The following is a 13,686-nucleotide window of genomic DNA, read 5'->3' as shown; positions in this document are numbered from 1 at the left end:
TTTAATTAAGGAGTCCAGACCGAGTGGGTTAGAGGCTGTTGCACTTAAGACAAAGGCTTTGGAGTAATTCTCTTATCAAATGATATTAGCTCTAACACGAGTAATCTACTTACTTTGCCTAGAATTGGCAGTTCCACGGAGCCCCAAGTGTCGGCAGCCCAGTGGACTAACCCTGATCCAAAATCTGCTGTGACGATTCCACAGAAAGCCGCTACTAGTATTGTACTCAAATTATCGATTCGGACATGGAATATAATGAAGAAAAAATTGACTACCATTAGTGTCATACAAATTCCCACGCAGATACATTCTTGCGTTCGTTTACCTGCAATTTTATTTAAATTAGAGGGATGGTCGACTTGTTGGGTTTTTGGGTTAGAGGGGTCCCGGAGGAGTGTTAAAATGTTAATTGTAATTTACTTGATTAGGTACATTTTTTTGAAGTAAAAACTAGGACGCCACTGGAGTCCACTAAATCAGGCGAAGTTTACGCGAGGGTAGTTCCAATTTCGCTTAATTTAAAAATAACAATCCCTAGAGTGGACAGCGAATTGATTTGTTTGCTTAAACGTTGTAATCTAGTACAGTTAACTCCCATTATTTGTTAAAGGAGCTCACTTATTTACTTTCCTTGTTCTGCTGTTAACAGTTATATTGGGTCGGGAGCCAGTTTTTTGAAACCGCATTGGATTTTAAAAAAAAATACTACTTTTCAGTGATTTTTCAGTTTCGAAAATTTTTGTAACAAACAAATTAAACAATACTTTGGGACAGGAAAAATAATTTATCAATATTTCAGTACCTTCTAATCCTTGGCCAGGGGATTGTATTCTTTTTTATTATTATTATTAGTTATCTATTCACAATCTATTCGAAGCAGGGTTGGCTATGAAAATTTAGTTAAATTTGTTGGTAGTCTGTACAGAATGATCAAAATTCCCTTTTAAATACAAGAAAAAGTGACAGAGTATAACCATTTCTGACAAAATTAAACCTTTTGTTTACATTTTGTAACGAAAGTTTTCATGTTAATTTGAAAACAATGCACTTGTCATTTTTTTAAAGATCGAGTTGCCCGTTGTAGTAATGTTGGTTGCATAATCATCGAATTTTAGCAGTGCATTGATTCTGTTGTTTTAAATCTGAACATAAGAAGAACTGCTGTTTTGATAAATGTCTAATTTTGTGTTTTCTTTCCGTTCTACAACTTCTGGTATACGAGAATGCAGGTTTCTGTTTCCGTTTCAGCATTAAATTTAAATTAGTTTTACCGAAATTTTAGGTGAATTTTATTATCAGATTGATAAAGCTACCTGAAATTTATCTGGTCATCGTCTACAAAAACTTGATGATGTCATCTCAAAATTTTGATAAGCAAATGTCACTTGAAATGTGCACTGTCACTTCTAGTTTAACAAAACTCATTTGTTTTTCTGTGGAAAATTGGTATTTTGCTTTAATATAAAAACATAAAATTTAACGTAGTTTTCGGGTTTTAAAAATTGCCTTTATGTGCCAGATAAAATTTGAAAACCACAGAAACATCCCAGGTCCATAGATCTTGATGATCCCAAAGCAAGATTTCCGAAATGTTCGGTTTCAAAATTAAATTTCTAGAATATCCCAAAAATGCCCACAAAGTTATTTAAAAATCAGCAAAAAATTTTGAATTATAAATCTCGACGAACTGATTCGAAAAACATGCTCGATTACTGGTCTCACTTTTTTTGACGTCCCAAAAATGGTCATATTTCATTTTAGCGATTCTGGAAAAATGGTTGGAATTTTCATAAACATTTTTGGAAATATTCAAAAAATGGTTATATTTCATTTTGGCGATTCTGGATGGTTGAAATTCTCAAAGAAATGAAACCAAAAATAACTTCAACAAGTCAAAATCAACACAAATGTTTCTTCAGGTAATTTTCGAAAGTGCTCGGAAAAAGGTCAAGATTTCGTAAGTCAAAAAAAATTGAACTTTTGGCAAAGTTGCCTAAGAATCCAAAAAAGAAACTAGGATATAAATCTTAACAAGCTGAATCTAAAAACATGACCTGTTGATAATTCCAGACCAAGATTTTTTAACTATTCGGTTCCAAAGTCAAATTTTTACAAAGTCCAAAAATAGTCACATTTAATTGTAATGGTTCAGGAAAAATAATTGGAATTTTGGAAGAAATGAAGCCGAAAATCGCTTCTACAGATCGAAATCAATAGAAAAATATCTTTAGATAATTTACGAAAGTGCACAGAAAAATGTCAAAAATTTCACAAAGGCATATTGACAAAAACTGACTTTTGGCAAAGTTGCCTAAAAATCACAACAAAATTCTGGGATATAAATCTCAACGATAGATTGGAAAAATATCGGCTATTGATGGTCCACACTAAGATTTTCGATCTATTCGGTTTCAAAATATAATTTTTAAATTATCTCAAAATCATGTTTCATTTTGGCGATTCGGGAAAAGTGGTTGGAATTTTCGAAAAAATGAAGTCGAAATTTACTTCTGCAAGTCAACTTCAACAAAAAAATCTGTTTAAGTAATTTTCGAAAGTGCTCGAAAACAGATTAAAAATCTCATTAAAAAATTTGAGCTTTTGGCAAAGTTGACTAAAGTTTCACAAAAAATTCTGTAATATAAATATCGACGAGTTGATTCGAAAAATATTTTTACAATATCCAAAAACAGTCACATTTCTTTCTGGAAAAATGATTGAAATTTTCGAAGAAATAAAGCCGAAAATCACTTCCGCAATCGAAATTAACAATAAAATATCTTTAGGTAATTTACGAAAGTGCTCAGAAAAATGTCAAAAAATTCATAAGGGGGATATTGACCAAAAAAACTGAGATTTTGACAAAGTTGCCTAAAAATCCATAACAAATTCTGGAATATAAATCTCTACAAGCTGATTTGAAATATATAGGTTACTGATGGTCCTAGACCAAAATTTTCGATCTATTAGGTTTCAAAATTAAATTTTTCAAATATTCAAAAAATTGTTATATTTAATTTTGGCGATTCTGGAAAAATGGTTAGAATTTTCAAAGAAATGAAGCCAAATTAACTTCTGCAGATCAATATCAACGAAAAACAAATCTTTTTAAATAATTTTTGAAAGTGCTCAAAAAAAGGTTAAAAATTGCATTAATAATTTGAATCTTTTGATAAGATTGACTAAAATTCACAAAAAAATCTGGGATATTAACGTCGACCAGGTTAATAGAAAAACAAGACCAATTTTTCGAACTATTCGGTTTCAAAATGGGATTTTTAAATGATTTCAAAAATGGCCATATTTCGTTTTAGAGATTTTGGAAAAAAGATTGGAATTTTCAGAGAAATGAAGGCGAAATTAACTTCTGTAAGTCAAAATCAACAAAAAAAAAATTCTTTTGGTAATTTTCGGAAGTGCTCGGAAAAACGTCAAATATTCCATTAAAAATCTGAGCTTTTGGAAAAGTTGACCAAAAATTCACAAAAAACTCTGCAATATAAATCTCGACGAGTTGATTCGAAAAATAGATCCTGATGGTCCCAGACTAAGATTTTCGAAATATCGGTGCCAAAATCAAATTTTTACAATATCTAAAAAGTCAGATTTCATTGTGGAGATTTTGGAAAAGTAATTGGAATTTTTGAAGAAATGAAGCCGAAAACCACTTCCGCAGATCGAATTCAACAAAAAAATATGTATAAATGATTTACGAAAGTGTTCAGAAAAATGTCAAAAATTTGTTATGGGTATAGTGAAAAAAACTGAGCTTTTGGCAAAGTTGCCTAAAAATCCATAACAAATCTCAACGAACTGATCGGAAAAATATAGGCTATTGATGGTCCCAGATCAAAATTTTCGATCTATTCGGTTTTGAAATTAAATTTTTAAAATATGCAAAAAATGGTTATATTTCATTTTGACAATTCTGGAAAAATGGTTGCATTTTCGAAAAAATGAAACCAAAAATAACTTCTACATGTCAGAATCAACACAAATATTTTTTGAGGTAATTTTTGAAAGTGCTAGGAAAAAGATCAAAATTTCGTAAGTGAAAAAATTGAGCTTTGGCAAAGTTGTTAAAAATCCACAAAAAAAAACGAAGGATTGAAATTTCGACAAGCTGAATCGAAAAATATGACATGTTTATGGTTCCAGACCACGATTTTCGAAATATTTAATCTCAAAATTAAATTTTTGAAGTATTCAAAAAAATGGTTATATGTATTTAATTTTGGCGATTCTGAAAAAATGGTTGAAATTTTCGAAGAAATGAAACCAAAAATAACTTTTACAAGTCAAAATCAACACAAATATTTCTTCAGGTAATTTTCAAAAATGCTCTGAAAAAGGTCAAAATTTCGTAAATGGAAAAATTGGGCTTTTGGCAAAGTTATCTAAGACTCCACAAAAAAATCTAGGATATAAATCTCGACAAGCTGAATCTAAAAACATGGCCTATTGATGGTTCCAGACCTAGATTTCCGAAATATTTGGTCTCAAAATTAAATTTTTGAAATATTCAAAAAATGCTTATATTTAATTTTGGCGATTCTGAAAAAATGGTTGAAATTTTCGAAGAAATTAAACCAAAAGTAACTTCTACAAGTCAAGATCAACACAAACATTTCTTCAGGTACTTTTTGAAAGTGCTCGGAAAAAAGTCAAAAGTTCGTAAGTGGAAAAATTGAGCTTTTAGAAAAAATCTAGGATATAAATCTCGACAAATTGAATCGAAAAACATGGCCTGTTGATGGTTCTAGACCAAGATTTTAAAACTATTCGGTTTCAAAATAAAAATATTAAATCATCTTAAAACCATGTTTCATTTTGACGATTCTGGAAAAATGGTTGGAATTTTCGAAAAAATAATGAAGTCAAAATTACCTTCTCCAAGTCAACATCAACAACAAAATCTCTTTGGGTAACTTTCGAAAGTGCTCGAAAATAGGTTAAAAATTTCATTGAAAAATTTGAGCTTTTGGCAAAGTTGACAAAAAATTCACGAAAAAGCCTGCAATATAAATCTCGACGAGTTGATTAGAATACTCTGCTGACGGGGGCCCAAGATTTTGGAAATATTCGGTTCCAAAGTTAAATTTTTACAATATCCAAAAATACTCACATTTAATGGGGTTTTTGGAAAAATAATTGAAATTTTCGAAAAAATGAAACCAAAAATAGCTCCTGCAAGTCAAAAAAAAATTTTTTTTTAAAGTGCTCCAAAAAAGGTCAAATATTTGATTGAAAATTTGAAACTTTTAGCAAAGTTGACTAAACATCACGAAAAAATCTGGAATATAAATCTCAACGAGTTGCTTAGAAAAACATTGCCTGTTAATGATCCAAGACCAAGATTTTCGAATTATTCGGTTCCAAAATATATAAATGATCCCAAAAATAGTCATATTTCATTTTAGCGATTTTGGAAAAATGGTTGGAATTTTTGAAGAATGAAGTCAAAATTAACTTCTACAAGTGAAAATTAACAAAATAATCCCCTTGGGTTATTTTCGAAAGTGCTCGGAAAAAGGTAAAAAATTTCATTAAAATTTGTACTTTTGACAAAGTTAACTAAAAATTCATAAAAAGATCTGGGATATAAATCTCGACGAGATTATTGAAAAAGCAGCTGTTAATAGTCCCAGACGAATATTTGTGAAATATTCGGTTCCAAAGTCAAATTTTTATAACATCCAAAACTAGTCACATTTCATTTTGGCGATTCTGGAAAAACTGTTGGAATTTTCGAAAAAATGATGCTGAAAATCACTTCCGCAAGCCGTAATCAACAAAAAATCTCTTCAGGGAAGTGTCGAAAGTGCTTAGAAAATCCATTAAAAAACCTGGAATATAAATCTCGACGAGCTGTTGCGGATCCAAGCCATATTTTATTTTGGTGATTGTAGAGAAACGGTTTGAATTTTTGAGTTGAACTCTGGCAAGTCGAAATCAACAAAAAAATCTCTTTGAGTAATTTTTGGGTGATCGGAAAAGATAATTTATTAATGTGTTTTTTAGACTAGATTTTTGGGGAAAATAGATAGGTTAAAGGAAAAATTCAGAATGATATAAAAAAAAACCTTCACGGAACATGATTGCATCAATATTGATTTCGTGTTTTCTATTTCAGTCGATAAAGGTATTTTTAAATAATTAAAAAGAGTAAGAAAAAAGGTATACTGCTTCACTACACAAATAAGCCGGAAGTATACACAGCATCTCATCTTTAACAAGTTGTATAAATGCTCAATGATGAAAAGTAGTTATAAGATGTCTTTCTTAAAAAAAATGTACAATTTTTTACATGAGAGGCAGAAATTCATTGATTATTATATCGTTTTCAAAAAAATGCCCATTATACAGTCTGCGACATTTACAACCCAACTGCAGTTCTTTCTACCTCTCAAAAATTTACATTTTACAGCAACTTTACAACCCCACTATTTCCAAATCACGAAAGCCTTAATGTCGAATGATGCGGTTCGTGTACTCGAAAGCATTTATATTCATCAAGGTTTTCAGCCCGATACTAAAGAAACTTGTAAAGATCCTTTAATGTTTATTTAAGGAAATTATAGACCGGCGTAATAACTAATTCAAACGTTCTGAAAAGATGAAAAATAATTAACTTTATTGGATCGCATGCTTATTCGAAATGTCATCAGCGCATAACAAACCAAGGTGATTAGTGCTAAGTGTACATTTACAATAATGATGATGATGACAGAATCGATTCTTTAGTTCCCAGCTCCCAGTGGGTATCAGTAAAATAAACTGTCGATTAGATAAACACAGTCTGTGAATAACGAATTAAAGTAACACGGAAAAACGATGTCGAAGCCGCGCTTTTATCACTCGTGATAACTTCGAAAGAAAATTTTTAACGAAATTGGAAGCACATGATTCGCTTTTTTGTTCGAGCAGTGTGATGTAATGATGTAAAGTTCTACTCGGAATGATTCATTTGCTTTACTTTTAGTCACGATGAGAGGTTTTCCTTTTAGGAGTGTATTGCAAATAAATGTTAACACCCACTGTTGTTTGTGTCTGACAACAAAATCAAATACTTAACCAAGATTAGCCTGACACACCTTATTCTTGCAAAAGTTGAACGATTTTAGTCACTTGTTTCTCAAAAAAACAATAGTAAATTGAACGATTATTATTGAAAAGTTTGATTTTTTTAGATAGTTATGTTTTTAATATTTTCAGTAAAAAAAATTCAGAACGAGAAAATTGTCGTGCGTGGATAACATTAACTCATATTGTAGCGCGATCAGTACCCCTAGCGCCCTCTGTCACGCCCACGCACCACCACTACCCTGCCGCAGCACCCCGGTACTCGCTCGCTCCCTTACCAGAGGGCGGTGCGCCCTTTCACTCCCACGCGACGCATTTCTAGCCGCCTTTACATAGGACCCGAGCGGCCAGATTCGGCAAGTTTTTCCATCTGCGAACTTCACAGCTCATTTGCGTATCACCTTGCATCCGAGGGGTCTTGGAGGTCCAAATCGAGTAGTAAGTCGGCTTGAGTATCAGCGGCGTATCCGAGGGGTCCCGCAGGTCCGGCCGTGGAAAAACGCTCCGGGTGTTCGCGAGTGTACGAGTTATCAGGACTGTTCGTCCGCGGAGTGACCATTTTTAAGAACTCGTGTAACCAGTCTATGTCTATGCAGTGTATATACTATGTTTTGTTGAATAAAGTTTTTACGGAATAAACCACGTGTTATAAAAAGTGGCGCCCAACTTAGTGGCACGAAGAAGGCGTCTGTTATAAAAAGTGACGCCCAACGAAGCGGCCCGAAACCGACCACAATTTCGCGAAAAACGAAGATTCCGACGCGAAGAAGTCCGCGAACCAACATCGGGATGACGATTCAAATGTCCGCAGAACAATTCAACGAACTGATAAACGGCATCAGGGATGTCGCGAGGCCCCGAGAAGCCGATCTGCACCCATCTTCAGGGACGAGACACTTCAGCCATTGCCCGGCCCGGTTCAACGGCTCCCGCAACGCCTCGAGTGTAGAGGAATTTATTACAACCGCGAGCCTGTACAAGAGGTTGGAGAAAATTAGTGACGAAGACGCCCTAGAAACTCTACCGATCCTGCTACGCGAGGAAGCGCTGACGTGGTGGAACGGAGTAAGGAATTCCGTCAACACATGGCCAGCCGCAGTCCAACTAATCAGGGACGCCTTCGCCCCGAGGGCCCCGAACCACCGCCTGTTCAAGGAGATATTCGACGAACCTCAGGGGGACGAGGTCTCCACCGACGCGTACATCACGCGCCAACGCGAACGGCTGTCGCGGATGTCCCGGCAGCTGGACGAACAGTGGCAGATGGATATCCTCTACGGACTGCTGCGACGTAGACTTAGAGACCGCATCGCCCGTACGGAAGTGGACACCTTCGCAGATCTCCTCCACAAGGCCCGCGCCGTCGAAGAGAGCGAGCGAGAAGGGAAAAACTCGCACGCGAAACCAAATGGTAAGGGCCCCAAAGCAGACGAAAACCGAAGTCGCGGCCCCAGACTCCGCTGTGACGTCTGCAGAGCTTTTGGCCACGACACAACCGCTTGCCGCCGGAGACCACGAGGACCTGCCCCAGCTCCCGGACCGGCAACCCGGACGCCCGCTGAGCCAGTGCGTTGTTACGGTTGCAACGCCCCGGGGGTGTTTAGAAGAAATTGCCCCACCTGTAACACGACCGACGCCAGCCAACCCGCACGCAACATGGCATTCTGTGCGCTGAGGTCCGGCACGATCCAACCACGGTCCCGCCCGGCAATCCACATAAAAATCGCCGGAGAAGAAGGCACCGGCTACCTCGATACGGCCGCGTGCAATAGCGTGGCCAGCGCTACATTGTACCGCCACCTGATAAAAACGGGACACAAAGCAAGGACGGAAAACGTGATCGCCACCCTTGCAGACGGCACGAGCAAGCACCTGCAGGTGCCGGCCGTCACGACCAAGGTAGGCGTACAAGGACGACACGTAGAAACCACCTTCATCGTGTTGTCCGACTCTTGCAACACCCGCACCCTGCTGGGCGCGGACTTCATAGAGGACGCGAGAATCATCCCCGACTTGGCGAGACGACGGTTCTATTTTGGCGGCGACATCACGCGGACCTACCCGTTCGTCGACGTCGACGGAGCCGAGGCGCCCGCCAGAAAAGGAGTTCCCACGACCATAAAAGAAGTTCGAATCACACAATCGGAACCCATGGAAGCGGGAGACATCGAAGAAGGCTACGGGCCCCCGCCACCAGCACCGCCGAAACGCGATACCTCCAAGGGACTGGTAACCCCCCACGGCATATGGACCACGTATCAGGCTCCGTACGCGACGGAACACATGTGGGAAGACGCGGAGACCGCGATGACGACGGGCGAAATGGACGAATACGAAATGGGCCTCTTCCCCGACGGGCCCCGGCGACTGTTCATAACATCTCTGCACCTGCAAGCCAACGAAGGCACCGGGTTCACCGAACCGACCCGCGCGAAGTTTGACGACTTGGTGGATGACTTCGCCGACGCTTTTGAGGCGCACGGCCCGCCTACCCCATACGCCGAGCATCGCATCGACACAGGCGACCACGCCCCGATCGCGGTGCCTCCTTATCAGCTGAACGCCACGAAAAGGCAATTGCTCAAGGAGGAAGTAAAGAAAGATGCCGCATGGCAATGGGACTCCACCCACCAAGAAGCGTTCGAAGAACTGAAGCAGCGATTGGCCGACGCCCCCATCCTGCGACAAGCCAACCCCGAAGAACCGTTTGTCTTGCGCACGGACGCAAGCGCTTACGCCCTAGGAGCGGCTCTACTCCAGGGGGAGGGCCCGGAGGAGCGCCCGATCGAGTACGCAAGCCGCCTGCTCACGAACCACGAGCAGAATTACACCACCACGGAGCGCGAAGCCCTCGCCATTGTCTGGGCCGTGCGAAGATTCCGTGGGTATCTAGAAGAATCCTCAACCGTGGTCATCACCGACCATCAGCCCCTCCGATGGCTGATGACATTAAAGACACCGACCGGACGTCTAGCGAGGTGGGCACTGCAGCTGCAGCCGTACCACCTGACCATCGAATATACGCCCGGTAAGGCCAACGTAGTAGCAGACATGTTGTCACGACCCCACCTACCCGAGGTGGCCATCGACTCCGTAGAAGTGGACCTCCCCACACGTAAAGCCAACGAACTACGAAGCGAGCAGCGCAAGGACGAAGAAATTAGGAAGATTATGGACGACCTGGTCCACGCCCAAGCCGAGATTTCCCAGCAGTGGACCTCTCGCGGCTACCTACTCAACCAAGGGGTTCTTTACCGATACTCTCAAGATGGAGAGAGTGAGGAGGCTCAGCTAGTAGTCCCCAAACACGAACGACCCCGAGTACTGGCCGAGTACCACGACTCACCCACCGCCGGCCACTATGGCGTCGAAAGAACATACTATCGGATCAAGCGAAGATACTATTGGACGGGTATGCGACGATATATTACCGACTACCTGAAGGGATGTATCGACTGCCAACGCTACAAAGCCCCAAATCTGAAGCCCGCTGGCCTACTACAAACCCCAGCAATGGGACACCGCATGGAAGTACTGGCCGTGGACCTATTTGGCCCACTGCCCCCAACCAAAGAACACCACCGATGGGTCCTCATCGTAGAGGACTATGCAACCAGATGGGTAGAACTCTTCACTTTGGCTGAAGCTAGCGCCGAAGCCTGCGCCACCACCTTGGTAACGGAGGTGTTCCTCCGATACGGTATTCCCCGTCGTATCGTGAGCGACAATGGGACCCAATTCATAAGCGCGGTAATGCAGAAAATTACTTTTTGCTTAGGTATCACCCAGAGCTTCACCCCTGTATACCACCCCGAGGCCAACCCCGTAGAGAGAAAAAACCGCGACCTGAAAACGCAGCTCGCCATACAGATTGGCAACCAGCCCCACGAAAATTGGGACGAGAAGATACCCTCCATTCGCTTCGCCATGAACAGCGCATGGTGTAGCGGCACCGGGTACAGCCCAGCGTACCTAATGTTTGGCCGAGACCTCCGCACCGTAGATGACGTCACGCACGACCTCCGCGCAATCACCCTCCGCGAGAACTTCGTACCAGAGGCCACACCGCTGTTACTCACCTTGGACGAAACCTTGAAACGAGCTCGGGAAATACACGAGTCCGAGCAAGACCGGCGAAAACGCGACCAGGACCGTCACCGAAAAACAAGCACCGCTTATGCCCCCGGAGATTTGGTGTTAGTCAAAACACACCGATTGAGTAAGGCCTCCCAGGGGTTCACGTCAAAATTCGCCCCCAAGCAAGACGGACCATACGTGGTCTTACGAAGGCACGGCCCCACGAGCTACGAGATCGCCGCCCATCAACAGCCCGATGTAGTGCTAGGGCTCTATCACGCCTCTGACCTTGTTCCGTACCAACCTCCCACGCAGGAAGCCACCCAGCCCGTGCCACCGGTACAACCCTTGCGACGACGAGGCCGCCCCAGAAAGATCCAGCAGGACCAATAGGCGGGGACGCACCCTATGGTCCTGAGGGGGAGACTGTAGCGCGATCAGTACCCCTAGCGCCCTCTGTCACGCCCACGCACCACCACTACCCTGCCGCAGCACCCCGGTACTCGCTCGCTCCCTTACCAGAGGGCGGTGCGCCCTTTCACTCCCACGCGACGCATTTCTAGCCGCCTTTACATAGGACCCGAGCGGCCAGATTCGGCAAGTTTTTCCATCTGCGAACTTCACAGCTCATTTGCGTATCACCTTGCATCCGAGGGGTCTTGGAGGTCCAAATCGAGTAGTAAGTCGGCTTGAGTATCAGCGGCGTATCCGAGGGGTCCCGCAGGTCCGGCCGTGGAAAAACGCTCCGGGTGTTCGCGAGTGTACGAGTTATCAGGACTGTTCGTCCGCGGAGTGACCATTTTTAAGAACTCGTGTAACCAGTCTATGTCTATGCAGTGTATATACTATGTTTTGTTGAATAAAGTTTTTACGGAATAAACCACGTGTTATAATATTTAATATCTTCATTCATATAAACCGCAGGTGCAGTAAATTTAAACATAAGAAATTAGCTGACTTGTTATTAAGTAACAATTAGATAACGTTAATACTTTTTATGCTAAGATTAAATTTTACGCTCTCTTGACAAAATTATATTGAAGGATAATTCTGTTGATTTAAACGTTGCTAAATTGTTGGCCTTCACGGTGGTATTTGAATTTAAGCGTAGTTTTCATAAACTGTGCACTAATTCTGATCTAGTCTGTTTTAAGCTTCTAGCATCCTTAATCCACATATAACATTAGTTCCTATATAGTTTAATAAAACTTGCATAGCAACATTTAAGTAGTTTATGGCAATTAAATGGGAATTAAAGTTAATCAAAGTATATGGTGTCCCTGACCAAGAAAACTACAAGAAAAGTACGATTATGACAATTAAGAGCAACCGATAAGGTATATCAAGGACAAAAATTGTGGCCTTAATTCAATAGATAAAGCTTGACCCAGTGACTGGATCTAATGGTTTCCCTTTATTTTTAATTTTGCCATTAATAAATTAGTGACCGTGAGTGTTCGTTTACAGGAGACCATAGCTGCCTTATTAATAATTGCCCAAGTTTCCAAATAAAAGTTTCTAACTAATAAGGAAAGTTTTGATTGTGTAAAAAAGCATGACTATCATAGATTTTATTGATTAGGTTCACATATTTTATATTAATGAATGGCGGCACGATTGAAGTTCTCATATAAATTGTTTCATTACGCACGGTTATGCATAATAATGCAGAAAAATAAATAAATTGAAGTAGTCATTTGGTAATATTCCTTATTTTAAAACTGCAACTCTAGGCAACAGATTTCAGCATTATTTATGTTTATGCGTTTAGAGTGTTAATTTTCTGGTTCATTTGGATTATCATACAAAAATAGCATGTAATATACCATAAGATTAACAATAAATTAAAAACTGATGTCGAAGATACAAAGGCAAAAAAAAAGTGGGGATAGTACATGTCAAGAAAGAACTGAAAAACTGAAAAAATGGAAAAACAGCATTATCGTAATGGATAATGCGAGTTATTATATATTCCTAGTACTTGCTAACATAAGTCTTATTTTGGCAAATGACATATCTTTTAGAAAGTACTAGCCCCAACCACCCACCCTCCCTTTTCTTAGGAGATATGTCATCTGCCAAAATCAGTTTTATCTTAGTAGGTGCTAGCCCCACCCACCCACCCTGTCTTGTCTTAGAAGGTATGTCATTTGTCAAAATCAGTTTTATCTTAGTAGGCACTGACCCCGCCCTCCCACCCTCTCTTTTTTTGGAGGATATGTCATTTGCCAAAATCGGTCTTAAACTCAAACACAAGAAAAGAGCGAGTGGGTGGGTGGGGCTAGTACCTTTTAAGAAAAAACTGATTTTGGCAAATGACAGACCTTCTAAAAAAAGACAGGGTGGGTGGGCGGGGCTAGGACCTGATAAGATAAAACTGATTTTCGCAGATGCCATACCTTCTAAAAAAGAGAGGGTGGGTGGGTGGGGCTAGTACCTGATAAGATAAAACTGATCTTGGCAGACGACATACCTTCTAAGAAAATAAAGAGCGGCTTTTCTTAGAGGACATGTCATTTGCCAAAA

At 40.4% G+C, this 13,686-nt stretch overlaps 1 protein-coding gene across 1 annotated transcript in view; it reads right to left on the bottom strand.

The window, feature by feature from the left end:
- LOC135133420 (plasmanylethanolamine desaturase 1) overlaps positions 1-13,686 on the bottom strand; it is a 47,264-nt gene that overhangs the window by 7,710 nt on the left and 25,868 nt on the right. The window contains exon 2 of the mRNA XM_064061803.1: positions 114-325. Coding sequence (XP_063917873.1) covers positions 114-325 — 212 coding nt within the window. The remainder of the gene's footprint in view (positions 1-113; positions 326-13,686) is intronic.

Source organism: Zophobas morio, unplaced genomic scaffold (genome assembly GCF_036711695.1).
Source record: "Zophobas morio isolate AGI-343-1 ecotype UQ-CSIRO unplaced genomic scaffold, CSIRO_AGI_Zmor_V1 ptg000022l, whole genome shotgun sequence".
Classification (NCBI taxonomy): domain Eukaryota; kingdom Metazoa; phylum Arthropoda; class Insecta; order Coleoptera; family Tenebrionidae; genus Zophobas; species Zophobas morio.
Note: the sequence above shows the minus strand (reverse complement) of the source record. Positions and strands in the feature narration are given on the sequence as shown.